The sequence below is a fragment of the Ricinus communis genome, chromosome 6 (genome assembly GCF_019578655.1).
Source record: "Ricinus communis isolate WT05 ecotype wild-type chromosome 6, ASM1957865v1, whole genome shotgun sequence".
NCBI classification, from domain to species: Eukaryota; Viridiplantae; Streptophyta; class Magnoliopsida; order Malpighiales; family Euphorbiaceae; genus Ricinus; species Ricinus communis.
In genome coordinates, this window is record NC_063261.1 from 4,831,439 (window position 1) to 4,856,952 (window position 25,514).

General features: G+C 33.1%; 2 protein-coding genes and 1 long non-coding RNA gene across 3 annotated transcripts; all 3 read left to right on the top strand.

Moving 5' to 3' along the window:
* Positions 1-125: 125 nt before the first annotated feature.
* On the top strand, positions 126-1,433 carry LOC107260890. Its single transcript, XM_015716386.2, has 3 exons — positions 126-549; positions 595-758; positions 843-1,433. Exons 1-3 carry the CDS (start codon positions 126-128, stop codon positions 1,431-1,433), a joined length of 1,179 nt encoding a protein of 392 aa, XP_015571872.2.
* A 279-nt stretch (positions 1,434-1,712) lies between these two features.
* On the top strand, positions 1,713-2,771 carry LOC125370257. The gene has a single exon (XM_048375256.1). The coding sequence runs from the start codon at positions 1,713-1,715 to the stop codon at positions 2,769-2,771; it is 1,059 nt and encodes a 352-aa protein (XP_048231213.1).
* A 20,756-nt stretch (positions 2,772-23,527) lies between these two features.
* On the top strand, positions 23,528-25,272 carry LOC125370449. The gene is made up of 3 exons (XR_007216420.1): positions 23,528-24,207; positions 24,616-24,680; positions 24,807-25,272. It is a non-coding gene; the product is annotated as an uncharacterized LOC125370449 (long non-coding RNA).
* The last annotated feature ends 242 nt before the right edge of the window (positions 25,273-25,514 follow it).

The window sequence follows — 25,514 nt, forward strand, 5'->3', positions numbered from 1 at the left end:
TGGACATACTTGATGAAGCAGAAAAAACTAGGGTATTACGGGGCAAAGATTTCTTATAAGATTCCAGGATTGAGTTTGAATGATGGGTTAAGGGAAATGGTGGATGATAAAGGTTTAATGTATATATGATTAAGTATATAGATGATGCCAATAGTGTATTACAAGTCTATGTTGAAGAAGAGAAAGGACAAGTAGCATTGCCTAGTGGTATAAGTCAATCTATTCATGGAAAAGATGGTGGTGTTAGTTGTATTAGTGAAAATTCAGAAGGTGTAGATAATTTAGATGAAACTGAGGATGAGATTGAGTGTGATGAGTTGAACACTGTGATTGATGTCAGTGTTGAGCATAGTGAGCAATTGCAGCAGCAAGTAGAATCGGAAGAGGATCATGAATACTTACCAGTTGATGAGAGTGACACAGATGATGGACTAAATGATAATGAACTGTCAGATGATGATGAGTATGTGGAAGCAAGGAAAAGTATAGCAAAGTATAAGAATTATATGCCTGTTAATGAGCTTGCTGACAGATTACATGGAAACACTGGTTTGTAGTTCAAAAGATCATCTACTGATAGCACTACTGGGGCAGAAAATGCTAGACATAAAGCATCTGGCTTTGTAAGTGAATACGAAGACTCTAATGGGGATGTGAATTCAGACAGTACTGATGAGGATGACATTGAAGAGGGTTCAAGAAAGAGGAGAAAGAGGGTTGTATATGATCCCAGATGTGATTATAAGTATTTACAGCTGGTTCTTGGAATGCGATTTGAAGATGCACATTAGTACAAAGTTACAATTTGTAAATGGTCAATTATTAATGGTCACAAAGTGCAGGTGATGAGAAGCAGCAAGTACCAATTTCAAATGAGATGTGACAAGGGATGCCCATGGAGACTGTATGGAAGCATGATTAAAAGAGAGCATACCTTTGCTATTAAGACATATGTTGGTGAGCATAGGTGCCCTAGCGAGATGAAAAATAGGCAAGCTACCTCTGAATGGATAGCTAAGGAATATATACATAGATTCAGAAGAAATGCCAATTGGAGTGTGAAGGACTTGGAGGATGACTTACTTGATAAGTTCTGTGTTCAAGTGTTAAGAACAAAATGCTATAGGGCAAAATGGAAAGCACTTAATATGCTAAAAGGGTTTATACAGGAACATTATGCTAAGTTAAGAGGCTATAAAGTTGAATTGCTAAGGGTGGATAAGGAAGGCAGATTTGATTTCCTCCTTGATGAAGACTGCACTTTTAAAGGGTTCTTTATAGGCTTTAGTTCCTTGAGGAAAGGGTTTTTGAAGTATTGTAGGCCCATTATTGGATTTGATGGGTGTTTTTTGAAAAGTTTTTTAGGAGGGGCATTATTATGTGCAGTTGCTAAAGATGGGAACAATCAAATGCTCCCATCTTTTGGGTTGTAGTTGAATGTGAAAATGAGTACTTTTGGACTTGGTTTTTAACCATTATTTTAGAGGAGCTGCAAATTACAGATGGTTTAGGCTGGACCTTTATATCAGACCAACAAAATGTGATTTTTCTTAACTATTTTAATTGTTGTTTAGTTTATATTTGTATTTGCTTTATTGCACAGGGTCTTACTAATGCTATAAAAAACCTAGCACTTTTTGCTGAACATAGGAATTGTGCTAGACATGTTTATTGTAATTGGAAGGAGTTTAAGGGGAAAGTATTAAACAAACATGTTTTGGAGTGCAGCTAGAAGTACTTATGAAGATGCTTACAAGGAAGCCATTGATCAAATTAAAGTAGAGAATGAAGCTGCCTATAACAATTTTTTACAGAGGGATCCATCCAAATTTTGTAAGTCATTTATCCGTGAGCTTTCTAAGTGTGATATGATTGATAACAATGTCAGTGAAACCTTCAGTGGTTACATTGTGAAATTTAGGAGTATGACCATTATAGACATGCTAGAAGAGATCGGATGTGCATTAATAGAGAGAATACACAGTAAGTTGATGCATGCTAGTGGTTTAACTGACTCCATCACACCTAGAATAAGAACTAAGCTTGAAGAAACCAAGTACAATAGTAGATTATGTACTTGCAAACCTACTGTTGGTGGCAAGTTTCAAGTGAAAATAGGAGAGGATCAGTTTGTGGTTGATATAAATATGCACACTTGTACTTGTAGAGCATGGCAGATAACAAGCATTCCTTGTATCCATGCCTGTTCTAGCATTCATTGGATGAACCAGGATAGTGCAACCTTTATGGACAAGTACTATACTGTAAAAACTTATATTGAAACCTACAAAAATGCTCTTGAGCTACTGAATGGTAGAAAAATGTGGCCACAAGCTGATGGGCTTCTAATCAAGGCACCCAAATTTAAGAAAATGTCTAGTAGACCCAAGAAGAATAGGAAGAGAGATATCATTGAAGATTCAAAGAATCCTAATAAGCTGTCCAGACAAGGAATTCAAATGACTTGTGCAGTTTGTGGAGGAGTCAGGCACAACAAGAGGAGTTGTAAGATGAAAAATGATCCATCTTTCAAGAGGCCTCCTAAATTGTCAGTCAAGCATGGCAGGCCACGAAAAGCAACTTCTAGACTTGGATCTACTGCAACTTCCCTGACAACTCAGTCTGATGTCCTTAGCTCAAGTGGACCAAGTCAATTTGCTGGCACACCTTCTCTGGACCAAGTCAATTTGCTAGCATACCTTCAAATGGACCTCAATCTGGCTAAACCACCAAAAATAGGTCTCAAAACAGGAAAAAAGAAACTGCATTAGTAAGTTATTTGAACACTTGTATTTGGTTTACATTTGAACAATGGGAAGCCCAATTTGTATTCACTATGGTTATACAAACAGGTTAACCAAGGTTATGGAGTAAGAATCTTTGAAGATTTTGGCAACATGTATTTGAGGATAATATAATATCTATTTTTTTCTTATGATTTTATGCCTAGTCTAACGGAACAATTATGTTTGGTTTCTAGATGCCTGAATCAAGGAGAGTGAAATTCATTTCTGGTACAAAGACAGTAGCAAGTAAGGGCAAATCAATTCCCTCTTATGCCAGACCAATAATTGCAAGTTCAACAAACAATAGAGGTGGAAGAGGAGGGGGCAGAGGTCATGGCAGAGAAGCTAAAAATGGTGGGAGAGGTGTTGCACCTATTGGAACCCATGAGAGTCGAACAATTTGATTGGTTATTACAATTGTGATTAAATGTAGAGCAGAACATTTTCTTTTTTAGACACATATTGTATCTATTATCTTGTTTGCAGACTTGTGCCTTTCTTTGTAGCAATCTTTATACTCTTTTTTTGTAGGCAAATATTGCCTTTGTTTTCACACCTATTAACAGAATGTTTTGAAGGTAGATAATGCCTTTATTTTCATCAGAAAATATTCTTCTTAAATACTTGTATTCTCCATTTATGATTTTACTAGTACCATATATGTGCAAGGCATCCAATTTCAAGTTATATGGCCTATGTAAAAATGCTCAATAATCATAGATTAACATTTTCATTTATTCAACATTTTTGTTCAAATTACAATACAAATATTTATCCAATAGTTATGCTAAACTCATAGGTAGTACAATATCAATACCAATAACCACAGTCATGAGTAGTAGAACATAAAACTTTCTCAAACCACATCAGAACACTCTCTTGTAGCATTTTCTTCTCAGAATTAAGCTTTCTGCAGTCATCAACAGTTTTCTACAATAGTTTTCTGCAGTCATCAACATTTTTCTGCAGTAACTCAAACTATTCATTCTTTTCTTCACAGCTACATACTTTCTCAACCATCGTTGACTCCATTACCATCTTCACTTTCATTACCTCTTATAATGCGTCCCTTCTAGCCTTCAAATGATTCATCACCTTTTTCGTATAAGGAAGCCATTGCTATGTTAGGGTGAAGCCATCGAACTACTGATCGAGCTCACAATTGAAGCATTATAGGACCAGAAAAAAAAAACTTTCAATCAACTTAATATAACACCATTAGCTTCAAACTAGCAGACGAATGTGAATTTGGGGGCATATGAAGCACGAGAATAAGAATAACTAGGTTTAGAGATTGCAGATGAATTTGAAAATTAAGATATTTGGGGCATATGAAGCACAATGAATTTGGAAACAAGGATCTTCAATTTAAGATGTCAAAAACGCACTGTTTCTCCTCTCCAAAACGCACCGTTTCTGATTTGGCTTTAAAACGCACTGTTTTTATGTGTTTACTTTACTAAAGCTCTGGTAGCCACGTGGAATAAACTTCACCGAAAATCTCATTTATATATCGATTTGAAAAAATTGATAAGGTCGCGCATGACATTATTACAGTTAAAAACACGTGATTAAATTAAAAAAAACACCAAAAGTCGAGTATTCTTTTGCAATTAAGCCAATTTATTATTAAATATCAAACTCGTCTAAAATAAATTTTTTATTAAATTAGAATAAAATTTTATTCTTAACACAAATTAGTATCTAGATTATTTTACTAGATTAAGGCATGATTGTTTAATTTAATTTTTATTTTTAATATAGTTTAACTATAATATATAATAAAAATAATAATAGAATGATTTTTTTTAATTAGAAATGTTTATTTTATATTATTATAGTAATTTAATAATATTGTTGTAATATAGATAGTTTTAAAATATTTAAATTTGTTTGAATTAAATTGTATTAAGAAAAAATTAGAGCAAGAAAAAGATATTATATTTATGATTTTAATTAGATATTAAAATTAATTTATGCTAAAAATAAAATTTTACTCTAATTTGATAATAAAAATTAATTTGGACAAATTTGATACTTGATAATAAGTTTGATGATCAGATTATAGTCTTAAATCACTAGTTTAATCATTCGACTAACACAGGAAAGAGTAGTAGTTAATTTTATTAAAATTAAAAATTAAATATAATAATATAGAAACCAAACTTCAGTAAGTAAATAGTATTTAATCTCTTTTCTATATAACTTGTCATTAACTTTTATATATATATATATATATATATATATATATATATATATATATATATATATATATATATATCTTTGGAGGCTTTTCTGAGTCGTTGACATGGGGTTGTTGACTTCAGCAGGGCAAAAAGGAAGGGTGAAATTTGTGGTTCTGGCTTATTTAGACTTTAGAGTTATTATTCTATTTTTGAAATAGAGATTAATGGTGAAATTTGTTGATTAAATAATTAAATCAAGTATTGAATTAATTGACATTTTAGCATCTTATTCCTTTTCATACTCTTATTCCCTGTCTTGTTTCACTTTAACTTTTATTTTCTTTTGTTTTTTAACATCTTTTCGTTTATACAAAACGTTGAAATTTCACCGACCCCAAATTTGTTGACTTACGACTCTGCAGTTTAATACAAACAAGTAGTTTTACTTAACAATCATTTATCAATCAATTATATATCTACAAGTATAGAAAGCCTTATATTATGCACTCCGGTTTTTATCCTTATATTATTCAATCCAGACCACATTGTAATGTGGTCCTGCTAGGTATCATGTATTAGAATTCTAATGTGTTTTTTTTTTTTTTAATTTATATACATTAAATTGTATTAAATTTACATTAACTCTTTATTAAACATATATTTAATATTTATTACTTAAGCGTTAAATATTCATTTATTTATTTTATTAAAAAGATATTTCTACCATAATATAAAAATTTATAAGATAATTTTAGCTTGACGTTTTTTTTTTATTAGCTGTAAAGACAATTTATATTATGTCAATAAATGACGGATATCTTTATCAATCATAAAAATGTTTCAATATATATTTTCATCTGAAAATAATTACTTCATAGTGATTTGAGAAACATAGATAGAATTATAACTACTCAATTAACAAGAATAAATTAATGAACATAAAAATCATAAATGATGAAATCTTTCATTAAAATAATAAGCATTTAAAAATTGTCGTAATACAAAATGAGCATCATTACATTAAGCAATGAATGTTATCCTATGAATGACAAATATTAATATCCATTATAAAAATATAACACTTTTCGTTATGAAATTATCAATCATATTTTGTTAAAATTCTTAAATTTTCAAATGTACAAATAATTAGTTTCATTCACTAATAATATGAAATTTTAGTATATAAAGAGTTTCTAAAAATTATATTATATTAGCTTTAATAGATAATTTATTTTATCATTTGCCAATAGTATATCGATTTTTAATTCTCTAAAGTATGACTAATTGAAAAAATAAAAAAATATATCACCAATTATGTTAATTTTTAAATTTTATTTACCTATAATATATATATATATATATATTTATTAAATTTTGAGATATAAATTTTCTTAAAATGTATTATTATATTTTGACATAATTTTGACATGTATGCTTATTTTTAACACATAAAATTTAAGTTTATGTATAAAAAATTAAGAAAGACATTAAAAATATTTAATTTATTATTATTTCTAAAAATATCATAAATAGTTATAAAGTATTAAAAATTTTAACTTTATATATAAATTCAATTTAAATTATAATTTAAAGTTAAAATAATTATAACAATCGTACAACGCATAGGTAAAAAAAAGTTAATTTTATAAATAAAAATATTTATTCAATATATATAATTTTAAATTATATAATATTAATTTTATAATTTATTTTATTATAATTTCATATAGAAAAAAAAACCTAAAGAAGCAGACAGTCCCACACGTATGGCTCTGTCTACGAATTACACTGCAAGATAAACCGGGGTGCCGGCAATAAATTGGCCAAGGATAAGAAGAGAATCAACGACTTACCAATCCTCAGGTGGCTCCAATAACGACAGCTTCATTAAGTACTCTTTAATCCTATTGAAGGCTTTCTAACAATTCTCATCTCACACAACATGCGAGTGTTTCCTCAAAAGCTTGAAGATAGGATCACAAATCAATGTGAGCTTAGAAATGAATCTACTAATGTATTGCAAACATCCTAGAAACCTTCTTACCTCTTTCTCTATCTTCGATGTTTGCATTTACTGAATAGTCTTTATCTTGTCTAGATAGAATTCTATACCTTGTTGACTCACTATATTCCCTAACAGCTTTTATGATGTCACTCTGAATACACTCTTCTTCGGGTTGAGTCTTACATTATACCTTTCCACTCATCCTAGAAACCTATCAACAGCCTGAAAGTGCCCTTACCTTGTTTCAACTTCAACCATCATATCGTCTACATATACCTCCACTTCATTTTGCATTATATCATGAAATAGGGTAGTGATTGCTCTCTGATAAGTTGCCTCTGCATTCTTTAGTTCAAAACTGTAGCAGTACGTGCCCCATCCGATGATGAACACCGTCTTCAACTTGTCTACTACTGCCATCATATCTAGTTGTATCTGGAGAACCCATCAGTAAAGGTGTATATCACACTTGAGGTGGCACTGTTGACTATCACATCTATGTGAGGAAGGGAAAAACCGTCTTTAGGGTATTGCCTTACTTAGGTCCCAATAATCTACACACGTTCTGACTTTTCCATCTTTCTTCAAGATTGGGACAATACTTGCCACCATTGGGATAATCAACTACATCGAGGAAATTAGATTTTACTTGCTTAGCGACCTCTTGTCGGATCTTCTCTGCCCTTTCCGGCCTTAGCCTTCTCATTCTTTTGCTTGATAGGCTTGATGTGCGGATAGGTCAGAATATGATGCTTTGCTATCTTTCTGTCTAACCCTGACATGTTTTCATATGACTAAGCAAATACCGAATTTCTCTTTTCTATTATTTTTTCAAATTCTCTCCTCTCCTCAGGAATTATATCATGAGCAATCAAAATATGCCTTGGATTTTCATCTATTCCTAAATTAAATGAATCAATTTGTATGAAATTTATGTCAAACATGCACATGCCATGATTATTAAAATGCACACTACCATCAAGAAAGATATCACACAACTAAGTAAAATCAGAGTTCATATCATTGATCTTAGAAGCAAAAAAGACATCGTCCTTATAAAGATCGGATGTTATTTCATCAATCTCTTCATAAAATACATCAATGACATTTTCTTCTATTAAAGTAGCTAACCCTTGCGGACTCAAATTTCTTCGATAAGTATATGAACTCTTCTAGCTTCAACTCTTCGACCTTAGCTGTGACCTTCTTTCAGACATCCTTGATGCTTAGTACAACCATCCTATTGAAGATTAAACTCTTGAAAATCTCAAATTCCAGCACCTCAGTCCTAGCTATTGTAACAGGCTTGGGCTCTATAAAGTAGGGCTTATACTTTTGGGCAAAAATGTCTTTTAGAGTCTTACCCTTTGGTTTGCCCTTATCTTCGTCCTCATGGTATCCCAGGCCATATCAGGTCTTTTATCCCTTAAAGTCTAGCAGCTCTACAATCCTTGTTGATTCTTTCCTATACCTATTCCAAGCATGAAGTCCATCTTCTTGAACATACTCGCCACTTTTGGATCCATATAGTCCTTATAGAGGGCAACAACCTGAAATCTAGTAAGGGCTTCAAGCTCCTTAGTGGCTTTCTGAGTAGCTGAGACAACCTTACTACCTTTAGCATTGATGGTGATTATCTCTCCTTCATAGGGGAATTTGACTTTCTGGTGCACAATGGAAGGAACTCCTCCTAGGGCATGAAACCATGGCCTACCCAATAATAAAACAAAGGTCAGTGGGATGTCTAGGATAGTGAATTCGACCTAGGATTCTATGGGGATCGTTTTTATCAGTGCTGACGATGTCCCTTTTGGTCTCATCATAGACTCTTATCACCATGTCGGATGGCTTCAGGCCTTTTACAGTCATCTCCAATTTAAGAAGTATGTGAGAAGGACATACATTGATGGTTGACACATCATTTACCATTACACATGGGGTCCTCTTTCTTTTCACTTCAGCCACGATATAGAGAGCCTTGTTATGGTCCCTTCCTTCTAGTGACAAGTCCTCATCCGAGTAAGTGATCATTTCGTTGGTCTTGTCAGTTACCACTTTGATAATTACCTCAAGGGTAGCTGTTGTGCTTGTGGTGATGCTAGATAAGGCCTGAATCAGAGCCTTCTTGTGGTCTTGTGAGTGCATCAGCAGCTCCTAGATGTTGGTCGTCTTCTTATATTAGGAATTGATATTAAAACATAAGGAAAGACGCAATGGAAGCAATTTAAAAATTTTCTCAATTCCCACCAAGGATCTCATTGATTAAGATAATCATAACACACAAAACAAGCACTCATTTTCTGGATCTAGATATCGAGGGAATTATAGAAAACCCGATGATGAAAGTTACTACCTTTCTCGAGTCTCGGGAGATTAAAAAGGAGTGAATCCGAGTAAAGGTTGAGAATAGACTTAAAATTACTTTTCTAGAATCAAGTTGGACCCAATCAATTAAAAAATACAGTTTAAAGGGTGAAACAGTAGTTTTTACAAGTTTGGAGACTAAGTTGTCAAAAAATTTAAACGTTTTGCCTGTTAGAGCCAATCAGCTCTACACAGAGCCGATCAACTTAGCATAGAGTCGAATTGGCTTTGTGCAGAGCCGATTGGCTCTCATAGTACCGATTAGTCATTTTTGGAAATCTGATATTGTTTTAAGCGTATTTTTGACCTAAAACGTCAAAATTGGTAAAAAGAAGTTTCTAGGTATTTATGATAATTATTGAAATTTTTAAATATTTTTTATGATAATTGTTTGAATATAAAAGATTTAATTTCTTTTTATTTGACGTTAATCTGATAAAGGGAAGGGATAATTGATAGTTTATTTTTCAAATAATAGAATATTTATCTATTTTTTCTAGGATTTCCTAACTCTACTGCTATAAATAGAAATGATACACCCTAGATCTAGGGTTAGCTATATTCCTAAAGGTATTCTTTAAGCTACATTGATACATCGACATATATAGTGAGTTAGTTTTAGCAAGCCAGTAAGAAATGAATCTAGATTAGAAAAACCCATATAGAATGACAGAAGTTTTTCTGAAATCTAAAAGCATAATTGGATTCTCGATCAATCTTTAATTCAGCGGCTTCCTCATCTCCTGAGACTCACAAAACAACAACCAACAGTGATAACCTAAGGGTTCCCCTACATCCACATCATCAGCATCCTTTTCTCAACTAGTTCTTTTATGTTTATTTATGGATCTAGAAACATGATTAGATTAGGATTTCTTTCCATTTAACATGTTGATTTTATTAGATTTTGAATCTGATAATAGGAACATGTAGAGTTTTGAATTTTATATTGTGATTTTAGTAGGTTTTGAATATGATTAGTTAAATGATAGGAAAATACAATTAAACTATGTTTGCTTGAATTAGATTTCTAGAACTACATATTAAAATTGGAAATCTGCCTTAAAATACCATTTGTTACTGAAAAGATTGAATTTCTAGGGTTTATATACTTTTTAGGTTTTCTTTAGTTATGAAGTATGAGGGTAAAGGCAATATCAAGGGGTACATCATGGAGATGTCTCATCTTGCTCCAAAGTTGAAAGCACTTAGGCTAGAACTCTCTAAGGACTTGCTAGTGCATCTGGTTTTGATATCACTTCCAACACTGTTTAGCCAGTTTAAGGTGAGCTACAATTGTCAGAAAGAGAGTTGGTTTTTGAATGAGCTCATCTCATACTGTGCTCAAGAAGAAGAAAGGCTAAAGCAAAATAGGAACAGAAAGTGCTCACTTGGCCTCAACCTTTATAGACTAGGGCAAGGGGAAACAAAAGAAAAAAAGATAAAGAGGCTGTAAATAAAGCATCTCAATAGAAACAAGAAAAGAAATTGAATAAACCAAAAAGTACTAGCTGTTTCATTTGTGGAGCTAAACGGCATAAGGAGAAGCAATGCACCAATTATCACGCATGGCGTGCTAAGAAAGGTATATGTCTTAATTTAGTTTTTTTGGAGGTTAATTTAACTGCAGTTCCTAGAGACACATGGTGGATAGATTCTGGTGCAATGACTCACATCAATGTGTCTATGCAGGGTTGCCTAAATTCCTATAAGCCAAGTGATGGTGAAAGATACATCTATATGGGCGATGACAAAACAGTTCAAGTTGAAGCAATGGGAACTTTTAGATTATTATCAAGGACTGTATTTTATTTGGATCTTGATGAAACATTTATTGTATTGTCTTTTAGAAAAAATTTGATTTCTATCTCTACTTTAGATAAATCAAGTTATTCTTATTCAATTGGGAATGGAAACTTTAGTGTATTTCATGATTCAAAATTAGTTAGCCTCGATTCTTTGTCAAGATACGATAATCATTCAATTGATACAATTGCTTCATTTAATGAATCCCTATAATTAAGTACACGAGGTACTAAAAGAGAATTAACCAATGAGAATTCAGTTGTGTTATGGTATAGGATATTAGGCCATATCTCTAGATGGAGAATAGGAAGACTTGTGGCAGATAAAATTCTAGATCCCTTAGACTTCACAAACTTTGATGTTTATGTTAACTTATACATGTGGACATTTGTGGACCATTCCCTATGGTTGCTTAGGATGGCCAACAATGCTTTATAATGTTCATAGAAATTTTTTCTAGATATGGCTGCGTATATCTCATTCATAAAAAGTCACAGTCATCGGATGTGTTCAAAAAATATAAGGCTGTAGTTGAGAACTAACTCAATAAAAGAATCAAAAGCATCATATCCGATCGTATTGGTGAATACTATGGCAAATATGATAGTTAAGGTAAACAACGTCTAAGACCATTTAGCAAATTTCTAAAGGAATGCGGTATCGTCCTATAGTACACCATGCCAGGTTCGCCCACTATGAATGGTGTAGCTGAAAGATGAAATAAAATGCTTAAAGACATGGTGAGGAGCATGATTAGTCATTCTACCTTGTCATAATTACTCCAGGGAGAAGCACTTAAGACTACAACATATATCCTTAACAAAGTTCCACCTAAAGCAACTATCAAAACTCCTTATGAACTTTGAACATGCAAAAAGCCTAGTTTAAAGCACCTACATATTTGGGGTTGTCCAATTGAGGCAAGGCCTTATAAGCCTAATGAAAAGAAACTAGACTCGAGAATGATGAGTAACTATTTTATTGGATATTTTGAAAGATCTATGGGGTAAAGATTTTATAATCCTACAAGTTAATTTTCAAGACAGGAAGTCCGGTTCTTTGAGGATGCCGAGTTTACGGGGGGAGATACAACTAAGAACTTTGTCTTTAAAGAGGAAACATTGATATTCCTACAAGTGTTATTGGCATTTATCAAAATCCTATTCCTAACTTTGTTCAAGACACAATAGATCAAAACAATGTTGGAGAACCTCCTTTTCAAGAAACTATTATAGAAGAACAAACTTAAGCACCTCAAGAACCTATGCCATTCAGGAGATCCACTACAGAGAGGAGAAGTGCAGTGCCATATGACTATATTGTATTTCTCTAAGAACATGCGACAAACATAGGAGTGGTGGAAGATGATTCAATCAACTTTCGTCAAGCCATGGAAAGTTCTACCTCTTAAAAATGGATAGATGCCGTGAATGAAAAGATGAAGTTCATAAAGAACAATGACGTGTGGGACCTTATCTTGCTACCAGAAGGAGCGAAACCCATTAGTTGTAAATGGATATTTAAGACTAAGGGGGATTCAATAGGAAACATGGAGAGATATAAGGCTTGCTCAGTTGCAAAGGGCTATACATAGAATAAAGGCATAGACTATAAAGGGACTTTCTCTCCGATATCTTTGAAAGACTCTTTCAGGATTATAATGGCATTAGTGGCACACTTCAATCTTGAGTTACAACAGATGGATGTGAAGACGATATTTCTTAATGGTAACATTGATAAGATGATTTAAATGGTGCAGCTAGAAATCTTTGAATCTTGAGACTTAAAGAATATGGTTTGCAAACTTAAAAAATCCATCTATGGGCTCAAGCAAGCATCACGTAATGGTATTTCAAGTTTCATCAAGTGATCATCTCATTCGATTTTGAGATGAATTTTGTCGATGATTACATATACCTAAGTTTTGTACGAGTAAATACATTCTTTTGGTTTTATATGTCGATCCCATCTTGCTTGCTAACAATGACATAGGCTTATTGCATAAAACAAAGAGATTTCTAGCTGAGAATTTTGAGATGGAAGATCTTGGTGATGCCTCTTTTATGTTAGGCATAAAAATATATTGGGATCGCTCTCGAGGTATTCTTGGATTATCACAAAAGAGCTATATCGAAAAGGTTCTCAAAAGATATGGCATGCAAGATTGCAAACTAGGTGATACCCTTCTAGCTAAATGAGACATGTTTACTCTCAATCAGTGCCCTAAGTATGGTTTTGAAAAAAAAAAGGAAATGCAGAAGATTCCCTATGCCTCGGCGATAGGGAGTCTAATGTCTGCTCAGGTTTGTACACAACCTGATATCACATACATTACTAGGATGTTGAGCAAATATTTAAGTAATCATGGAATAGACCATTGCGGTACTTATAAAGAACAAAAGACTTCATGCTCACATATCAGAGGTCATATAAGCTTGAGATCATTGGATATATTGGCTCTGATTTTGCTGGATGCCAAGATAGTATAAAATCTGCTAGCTGTAAGTGGTATCTCTTGGAAGAGTGCTAAACAGTCCCTTATAGCCTCTTCTACCATGGTAATAGAGTTCATACCATGTTATGAGGTGTCCAATCACGAGATATGGCTGCAAAATTTTATCATAGGACTACGAATAGTAGCCAGTGTGGATATACCACTGAAGTTATTTTGTGATAATAAATCAACAGTTTTGTATTCTAACAATAATAGGAGCTCGACAAAGTCGAAGCATATAGACATTAAATTTCTAGTTGTTAAAGAAAGAGTTCAGAGTAGACAGTTGTCTATAGAGCATATCAGTATAGACTCCATGATTGCAGATCCGATTACTATAGGATTGCCATCCAAGATGTTTCATGAGCACATGCTCGTATAGATGTCATGTCATTTGATTATATTAAGCTTTAGTGGATGTTTGTAACTTTATATGCTTATATATTATAGACATATTTTCAGTTATTTCGGTTATAGTATTTTGAGGTTGTCTTCTATAGAAATAAAGTTCTAGTTTATTCGCACTTTAATTTTAGTATGGTTTGATCTTACTAAGGTTTAAGGATGGACCAGTTAGAAATAGACATGTTAATATCATATTACATGAAATTTCCTTACTACACATCCATATCATGATCCATGTCATTCAATTGTGTCAATATATGTGACCATTGATAAGTCAAGTTAGAAAAGATGTAACAAAGGCAACCTTGATCCTATGTTGGTATGGTTGACGGATCAGATTGGTTATAGATGCATTTCATATACGACAACAAAGTTGAGCTTATATGGTTATTTTGGCAACGCATAATTATAAGGTTATACATATAGCTCAAGTGGAAGATTGTTGGATCCTTAATCCATCATTGAGCTTGTATGTGAATAATTATGTATTGTAGACTATCATATAAGGTTGAGCCTAATTAAAAGTGATCTAATAAGGTTTAGGTAATTTGGGTTTTAATGTATCTAATAGGATGTAGGCCTTTAATGTATAGAGACTGTCAGCACCCATTTTTCGGATTTAGATATTGAGAGAATTACAGAAAACCCAAAAGCTACTGCCTTTCTCAAGTCTCGAAAGGTTGAGAATGGGTGAATCCTAGTTAGGATTAAGAATAATTGAATCAAATTGATTTTCTAGAATCAATTTGATTTTCTAGAATCAATTTGGACCCAATTGGTGGAAAAATTAAGTTTGAGGGGTGAAACAATAGTTTATACAAGTTTAGTGACTACATTATAAAATTTCTTAGAGCTTTTTAACCCCTAAGCCAATTAGCTCTGCGTACAGCCAAATCGGTTGTACACAGAGCCGATTGGCTTAACATAGAGCGAATCGACTTTGTACAGTGTTATTCGGCTCTAGATAATGCTGGTTGGCTCTGTATAGTGCCAATTGGTTCAAAAATTGGATTTTCGCATCGTTTTTAGTACTTTTCATTTTAAAATGCCAAAATAAATAAAAATACCTCTTCTAGAATGTTTTATTGATAATTATTCAAATTTTTAATGGTTTTCATAATTTTCAATATTTATCGATAATCTTCATTAAACATTTTGATAAGTTTAAAAACTAAGTTTTCTAATTATGGATATTTATCAAATAAATTAGAATATTATCTAAAGCTCTAGGGTTTGATTAAACCTTCCCTTATAAATAGAAAAAGAAAGCCTTGGGCTTAGAGTTTAGTAACTGAGTACAGAATGATTCATAAGATTTTGGCATACATACTGTGATTTCTAAAAGTAAACACAAAATACAGTGACAATTTGAGGGTTCTAAAACTCATATCATCATTATTTCTTCTTTTCTGACTTCTTATGATTTTGCTATTTCGATTGGTAGAAATATGTTAGAAACAACATGATCTACTATGTTTGGACATTTTCAAATGCTAGGAATGTTTAGGAATAATTCTTGGTATGATTTATTTGATTTGTAATATGCATGCTTCTTGGATTTTGAATTAGATAACTTCCATGTTTCTAGATTTCAAATTTGATGAATCATATGAATAGATTAACATGTTAGATAACATGATGGCATGTTTTTCTTGTGTTTAACATGTTAAGAATTAATTCTCCTATGAGATTTATGAGATTCTCCTTCATGCATGTTTCTCGGGTTTTGAAACTGATAATTTTTATTCTTGAATTTTCAATCTTAAATAATCATATGTATTGTAAAAGTAAAAAATAAATATGAAATTGTTGTGTTTTCTATTGATCATGGAAGTATATATACATATACAATTGGAAAAGTTTTTATTCTAGAATATTCTAATTTCTATAATTATCTCTAATTAATTATACTCTGTTTTCTATTAATTACTCCATATTCTATAATATTCTAGATTATTCTACAACACTCTCCCTCAAGCTGGAGCATAGATATCAATCATGCCCAGCTTGTTACAAAAGTAGTCCACTCTAACTCCATTCAAAGCTTTCGTAAATATATCCCCTATCTATTCTCCTGTCTTCACATAACTAGTAGTGATTAGGCCCTGTTGTAGTTTTTCATGAACAAAGTGACAATCAATCTCGATGTGTTTTATTCGTTCATGAAACACTGGATTAGCAGCAATGTGAAGTGCAGCTTTATTATCACACCAAAGTCTTGCCGGTAAAGACAATTTTATACCAATTTCCATCAAAAGTTGGTATATCCATATAATTTCACATGTTGCTTTTGCCATAGCTCTGTATTCTGACTCCGCGCTTAATCGGGATACAAAATTTTGCTTCTTACTTTTCCATGAGACTAGATTCCCTCCAAGAAAAACACAATAGCTTGTAGTGGATCTTCTGTCCATTTTAGAACCTGCCCAATCTGCATCCGAGAAGCATTCGATTTGAGTGTGCCCATGATTTTGATAGAGAATTCCTTGTCCTAGAGCTCCTTTTAGATAACACAATATTTGTTCTAAGGCTGCCCAATGATGAACTGTTGGAGCTGCCATAAATTGACTAATAACACTAACTAAATAGGCAATATCAGGTCGAGTTATTGTCAGGTAATTCAACTTCCCAACTAGCCGTCTATATCTCTCAAGATGCTCAAATAATTCACCATCTTCTGTGAATTTCATATTAGGATGCATTGGTGCATTGCATGGTTTTGCCCCCAGTTTTCCTGTTTCTTGCAGTAAATCAAGGACATATTTTCGCTGGGACAGAAAAATACCTTTCTTGCTTCTCATTACCTCAACACCCAAAAAATATTTCAGATTTCCCAAATCCTTCGTGTGAAACTGGGAATGAAGGAAGGACTTAAGTGATGAAATACATGTAGAATTACTCCTAGTGATTACAATATCATCCATATATACCACTAACAGAATGATGCCAGATTCCGAGTGTTTATAGAAAACTGAGTGATCAGATTTGCATTTTCTCATCCCAAATGTCTCAACAGCTTCACTAAATTTTCCAAACCAAGCTCGCGAGCTTTGTTTCAACCCATATAATGATTTGTGAAGATGACATACTTTCCCAGAATCCGCTTGAGCAACAAATCCAGGTGGTTGCTCCATGTAAACTTCTTCCTTAAGATCACCATGAAGAAAGGCATTTTTGATGTCCAGTTGATGTAATGGCCAGTCATGTGTAGCGGCTAGAGAGATAAAAATCCAAACATATGCCATTTTAGCAATAGGAGAGAAAGTATTAGAATAATCAATTCCATAAGTCTGAGCATAGCCTTTTGCTACTAAGCGGGCTTTGAGGTGAGCCACTGACCTATCCGATCGCCTTTTTGCCTGTAGGTAAATCAACCAATTGCCAAGTACCATTTGCATCTAATGCATTCATCTCTTCTATCATGGCGAGACGACAACCAGAGTGAGATAAAGCTTCATGCACTATTTTAGGAATAGTGATGGGATCGATAGAGGCAATAAAAGAATAGGAAGAAGGTGACAAATGATCATAAGATACAAAGGAAGAAATGGGGTAAGTGCACTGACGCTTACCTTTTCGAATGGCAATAGGAAGGTCCAAGTCGGGAGAAGGATTTGATGATGAAGAAGCCATAGGTACAGGACATGAATCGCTGGAAACCGGCCTTCTGGAATAGACATGGTGAATAGGTGGTTGCTGAATTTGTGGTGGATTGGAGTCCGTAGCTACTATGCTGGTAGTCATATAAATCAACCAATCATCATCCTCAGCTTGTTCTGAAGAAGGAGATACAAAGAAAAATCGAGTGCTTTCGAAAAAAGTAACATCAGTAGATACCAAGTATCGATTAAGATCAGGACAATAACAACGATAACCCTTCTGAAGACGAGAATAACCAAGAAAGACACACTTAAGAGACTTAGGATCTAATTTTGTAATATGAGGACGGACATCTCTGACAAAAATGTACACCCAAAGATTCGTGGTTTGATAGGAAATAGAGGTTTATTAGGAAACAGAATACTATAAGGAGGCTTACCATGAAGGACAGAAGATGGCATACGATTGATTAAGAAACAAGCGGTTGAAACCGCATCAGGCCATAATGATTTAGGAACTTGCATAAGAAATAGAAAAGCTCTAGCTGTTTTAAGGAGGTGCCTATTTTTCCTTTCAGTTACACCATTCTGAGGTGTATTAACACAAGAAGTTTGATGAAGAATACCATTTTGAGTCATGTAAGTTTGAAAAGAGTGGGATAAGTATTCTTTTGCATTGTCACTTTTTAAGTTAAGCATAGAAAGATTAAATTGTGTTTTATTTTCAGCACAAAAATAAAAAAAAATGTGAAAATAACTCAAAACGATTTTTCATTAAATAAAGCCAAGTAACACGAGAATAATCATCTACAAAAGTGACAAAATAACGAAATCCAGTTTTAAACACTACGGAATAAGGACCCCAAATGTCAGAATGAACTAACTCAAAAGGACTACTAGCCCGTTTATTGACTCTTGGACCTGAAAACACACAATGATGTTTGGCAAACTGACAAGACTCACAATTTAAAGTAGATATACTAGAAAACTGAGGATATAACTGTTTAAGTAGCGGAAGTGATGGATGACCCAATCGACAGTGAATATCGAATGGACTGAGGGCACTGGAACATGCAATGGGTTTAGGCACCTGAGTATCCAATATGTATAGTCCTCCTGACTCATGTCCTCTAGCAATAGTCTTCTTTGTCATAAGATCCTGAAAGAGACAGTAGTCAGGAAAAAATGAGATACAACAATTTAATGCTCGAGTAAGTTTGCTAACAGAGATTAAGTTAAAGGAAAATTGTGGAAGATGTAAGACAGATGATAAAGAAAGGGATGAAGTTGCATTAATAGTGCCTGAGCCAATAACACGTGAGGGCGATCCATCTGCTAAACTAACAGTGCTAGAAGAGGAATGTGGTTGAAAAGAGGAAAATAGATTGGGGTTGCCTGTCATATGATTTGTAGTACCAGAATCAATATGAAGAGGAAAGAAGACATTGACTTGGATTACCTGAGTCGGCAATAGCAGTGATAGGCTACGAGGAAGACCTTAATGTCTCTTGATATTGAGAGAATTTAGCATATTCATCTGCAGAAACCATGATTGTCTTATCAGTTGGTTGAGGAGAAGGAGTTGTAGTAGCTGCAATATGCGCAGACGGATTCTTTTGAAGCCTATTTTGCAATTTCTTGTAAGTTCATTTTGTGTGTCTGGGCTCATGACAATAGTAGTAGACATCTCCCCCTTGTTCTGAAACCCGATTACTTGAACTTCCCCCTTTATTAATGTTCCTGCTGAATCGCCCAGAATCAGTATTTCGACTGATGAAGGCATTAGTCGGCTGAGATGGAGCAACTGATGCAGTTGATTCATTGCGGACAACCCTACTAAAAGTCTCCTGCAACATTGGAATTTGGGGACTGGAAAGAATTTGAGATTTTACCGACTCAAATTCAGGATGAAGACCAGCAAGAAAACTCATTACAACTATTTGTTCTCGTTGAGCCTGTTGGACTGTCACGTCAGGACTAAAGGGTAATAAAACATTAAGCTCCTCATAAGTACGCTTAAAGTTCATAAAATAAGCAGTGAGAGATTGATATTGCTGTTCAGTACGATGAAAGCTCCGACACACATCATAAATACGAGAAATATTGCCTTTTTACCCGAATACATAAAATCTATATAATCCATTAATTCCTTAACATACTCACAGTGATCAATGAGAGGAAGTATTTCACCGTCAATTGAGTTCCTCAGCTGTAAGAATATGCGGGCATCATCTGTTAACCAAGCTTCCTTGGTATTGTCATCCGGAGGATTATCTGTTAGGTGATAAGCCTTGTTGATGCTTCGTAAATACACACGTACAGTCTTGCTCCATCCACGAAAATTGGACCAATTTAATTTTTGATCCGTAATTTTCGTCATTGCCGGAATGATATCAATAGTGACAGAAACTGATTTGGTACCACTCATGATTACAACAGTAGGAAGCAGAGAACAAAATGGATAATAGCAGTGTCCAAATAACAAAGACACAGGCAACAAAGAAAGAAACACCACAAGAATCTCACAGTACTGCTCACTAAGACAGAAAATTATTTTTAACAAATGATTGCTCACTTGGGCAATCTGAAGCAAAGGAGGATCAGATAATCATATTAGGCTCTGATACCATGTAAAAGTAGAAAATATTGTTGTGTTTCCTATTGATCATGGAAGTATATATATATACAATTGGAAAAGTTTTTATTCTAGAATATTCTAATTTTTAGAATTATCTCTAATTAATTATACTCTATCTTCTATTAATTACTCCATATTCTATAATATTCTATATTATTCTACAACATGTATAAATCAATATGTTAGGTAATGTTGATAATCAATATGTTCACATAATTTAGATCTAGGCATGTTAGATTTACATGATTAGTTTAATGTCCATGTTCTTAGAGATTTGCCATGTTTTAGGAACTGCCATGTTCATTCATTGTAATTTTCCCTTTTCATTACTTTGATCTTCTTTGTTTTAAAATTAGGTTTATTTATGTGCTTTTGTTGCAATACAAAACACTAGTGCTATTTTGCTTGGAGTTGTTGCAAGCTTGAGATTATGCAGTTAAAGAAGCTTCAACTCTTCTGTTCTGGCAGCATGCTTGTGTTGTTCTTTCGCTTTCAGCATTTTTACTTCTCTACTTTCATATGCTGCTTTTATACGTCTAATGTTTGTTTCTCTTAACATTCTAGTTTGATATAGGCATGTTGAGTTTTTGGGTTTGATAAAAGTATCAATATTACTCGAGGTTATGAAAAAGGTTTGAGAATCAAGAAGAATTAATTAGAATATGAGATTGATATCTATGCAGCAGTTATGAAGATGATACTCTCACCAAAATAGTGTTAGAGGTTAATTTTTTTATGTATAGGTATTTCAAAACCATACTCTCACTAAATACTTTAATTGTTCTTGATATATAAATACTAACATGTCGATGAGAAGCTTTTGTACACATGTTCTGTTTACAAAGTGATGACATGGTCAACAATGGCCTTAGCCATCGGCATCACCATACTCTTTAAGTAATATGGTAGTAAAATCAATGACTAATGTAATTGAAAATTGTAAAGATTTTCCAAAACCATGTGAAGAAGATGATTTGCCCAGCGATATTGAGATCAGCGGTTATCCAAAGTCCAAGTTATTCAACGCCCGGGCAGAAGTCTCCAGCGACCATGACCATTAGTCCCAGCAGAGTAGGTGAGAGAAATGAAATAAACACAAGCAATGGCGTGTGAAAGAGGAAATCAAACATTCTATGACTCTATCTGCCTATCTTGAAGACGTTAATATTCCTTTTGGGAAAAAGGAAGAACTCAAACGAGTAGAAAATGAAAGTTTTTTGTTTATTTTTTTAAATATTATCATAAATGTATTCAATTATTTCAAAATAATAAACACTGTATATTTCAATTTTAATGGATTTACTGCTAGCCACATCATTACTAAATAACGCTGTTAATCATTTTGTTGGATTGAAGAGTTCAAATTATAAATTATTGATAGTTTAATGACTTATTTGCATTTAAAACTAGTTTAAGGGCTAATTTGCTTCCTCATATTAAATATTAGGGGCAAAAATGTACCTTTTTCCAAAAACAATATTCTTCTAGCGCTATATATTAATATACTAATTATATTTATTATTAAAAATAAAAAAAATGTATAAAGAAAAAGCTAAACACTAGGCCGACTTAATTTAGGTTGGAAAAGATATGGGAACCTTCGTTTTATTCTTTTACTTCTTTTTGAAGGAGATGAAAGTTTTTTCCAACGGCTAATTGATAATTTCTATATAATAATATTATTAAAACTAAGAAAAGATATATTTTATAAAAGTTATCTACTGATAAATGAATAATTTATAAAATATCAGTTAATGAATATTTATTAAATTTTTATATTTTACTTCCTTTTCAAGGAAATAAAAGCTTTTTTCAACAGCTAAGTGATAATTTCTATATAATAATATAATTAAAGACTAAAAAAAATATTTTATTAAAGTTATCTACTGATAAATGAATAATTTATAAATTATCAGTCAATTAATATTTATTAAATTTTTATATTTTAATTATTTGTATAAGAATTCTTTTATCAAAATTCATATACAACTTATATATTAAAAAAATATATAGTCAAAAATTATTATTCGTATATAAAATTTTAAAATTTACTATGTATATACATAAAAAGAATAACTACCCAAATAAAGATATACAATTAATTTAGGGACAAAATTTTTAGAAATGATAATAGTTACATAGATATATAATAAATATAATAAATAGAGTTTTCAAATCTAATATTTAGAAAATAAAATGTTACAAAATGCTTCAAGTTGTCCAAAAAAAAGGTGTCTTATTATATATTTTTTTTTTCTTTATGTATATTTTTGGACTAACTTTCTTTTATATATTTGATCAATTATTAATTGACATTTTCATTGGCCCCTAAAGGATTTGTAAGAAATATTTATTCTATAAACGAAATCATTAATTTAGTACATTGATTTTCAATGCCGAAAAGATTTACTATTTGATTAAAGTTTTTAATTGGCAAAAGGTACAGATAATGTAATATCCAAAATGTTTTTTTTAATAATGATAATATTAATATTAAATAATAAATGAGTTTTTATTTCAGTAAATTTTACTTTACTTTTATTTGGTTTAAAGGGAATGATTTAAATGCAATTTGGAATTTTAATGCTAGACAAATAAAGAAATTATTTTCTATATCTAATTAGTTTGATTTTTAAGAAATTAATTAAATAAATTTTTTTGAAAAAATAAATTATATTTTTGGTCATCTAATACTTTCTCCAAATATATATATATATATATATATATATATATATATATATATATATATATATATGTATTAAGATTCTATACTTGAGAGTTATGGAAGAATTAGTAAAGGATATTTTATAAAAGAATTATTGGGGAAAAGGGCATTTTAATTAGCTAATGGTGTTGATTTTAATTGAAAAATAGTTAGTACATTGATTAATTAAATTAATTAAGTGTTAGGATTAAATTGAAAATTTAATTTGGAATAAAGATAAAAAGAATAATTTTATTAATATGAGGTTTTAATGAAAATTTGTGTATTTGGTATTTTTATCATTAAATATGTCGGCAATGGCTTTTTGGTAATTTTACATTTAAAAGCAAAGGTAATTATGTAATTGTATATTTTCAATAATTATAATTTGGCCTAAATTAAATAGTTAGGGGCTTAATTGAAAAACTAAAAAAAAAGTTTAAGGATTAATTAAAAATTTTGCAGGATGAAATTGTTAGTAATTAAAAAGTTGAGGGACTAAATGGTAAAGAAAAAAGTTTAGGGACTAATTGCCGATAAGGAAAGAAAGAAAAGAAAAGGAAAAGACGAAAGGAAGAAGAAGGGAAAAAGAGAGAGAGAGAGAGAGAGAGAGAGACGTCAGCTTCCATGGCCGACGGAGGAGGCGCCCGTCTAGGGCTCGGCGAAGCTGGCCGGAGGTGCAACTAGCGCCGCCGAGCTCAAGGGTGGCAAAGGTGGCAGCGTTAGGGACGACGGCAGGCGGCGAAAAGGGAGGAAAGCAGCAACTTTTTTGGACGCCGTTCATAGCGTTTCCGGCGTCGGTAGCCACTATTTTTGGTGGCGATCGACTCCCCTTGGCCTGGGCTTCATTTTGGCAGCAGTAGCGACGCGACGCTAATGGTGGCTGGAGTTGGAAGTTCGCGGTGGAAAGAGAAAATGGATGGCAGCCGGCGTTTTCTGGTTTTTCCGGCGAGCTCCGGCGACTTTGGCTGATCAGAGGACATATCTGGACTTTTCTCAGCTCAAGCTTTCTAATGGCACCGGTTTCGTGGCGATCGGACTCCGTTTGAAAATTGACGACCGAGATCATCCGTAAATCTCTTTGAATGATCGGGGGTCGGATCAGAAGATCAGAAGCGGGGATCATCATCAGCGCATCGTTTCGAGTCCATTGGTGCATTCAGATCATCGATCGAACTCCGGCAGCTGGGGGCGAGTCGACCGAGCGATCAAGCGTCTCTGTAATTTTCTCTGGCCCATTGATTTTAGAATTCTTTGGTAAATTATATGTTTATTGAATTGTGTTGAGCATTAGAGATTTTATGTGTTAAAATAATGGTTTGTCGGTCTGTCTGCCTTTAGTCGTGATTTGTGATGTGTAGCGGAGTCGGAAAAAATAGTGAAATATTGGGGACCCGACTCCCATTAAAATAAATTGTTGAATATTTGAAGTGTTTTCTAGCAGGTCCTAGACCCGTTTTAGGGGGGGAGGGGGGGCAGGTAAATATCTATATTTTAGGGGAGGTTCTGCCGAATTTTCGGTAGAATTTACCTTAGTCGAAATTCTTAGATAGTCGGTCCTAAGAATCTAGACCTAGGGTAAACGGTCAAATGTTTCAATGTTATTGATGAATTGTTTTTGTAATTAGATAATCCATCAGTTCGGCTCGCTCCACCCGAGGCCTCGGAGCAGAGCTAGGAGGTCGTCAAAGCTGTGAGTTAAAGTCATATTTCTATTTACATGTGTTATGTTGAGATTTTACGAATAATTTTGATTACATGATTTAATACTTTAATCAGTTATTTTAATCGCTATTTATATAAGTTTCATTTTCTGCAGTACGATTTTATTGTTTTGTGTTGACTCGAGATGGGACGACTGTAGAACATGAACCAGAGACAAAAAATAAAGGAGTAAAGGTCTGTAAATTTTAAAAAGGTAAATTAGGAATTGCCCTGGTCGAGCATTACTCTCTGGGTTGAGTAGAGTGAGTGTGCCGGAGTAAAGATCCCTGGTCGAGCATTGCTCTCTGGTCGCCGCCTTATTTGGAAACCTAAGTGACCAGACTGGAGTTAAGGACCCTGGTTGAGCTACGCTCTCTGGGCGCCAGTCTTATTGGAGTAAGAGAGCCGAAAGGCTAAGAGTGTTAGTGATAATTAAGTGTCTGAACTGGATTTAAGGATCCTAGTTGAGTTTCGCTCTTTGGGCGCCAGTTCTGTTAGAATGAGAGAGAGTCGAGATGTTTAGTGTTGGGATTAGGGTTCTGCTGAGGCACTCCGTCCCGTAGTAGGTGAAAATTATTTTATTTAAGCATGGCATGACACGTCTATTTTTGCATGGCTTAACATTTATTTAAATAAATAAATGTGTTATTGAAGTGTTTGTAATTGTTTTTGGATATATGATTTTAACTCACTCTCGAGACTGATAGTCTCAATTTTACTATTTTTCAGATTTGTGATTGTTAGTCCTCTTGTGGCTCTTATCTAATAACCAGACTCCTTCATCATCGGGTGATGTATTTGATTTGGTATGTTTGACTTGTAA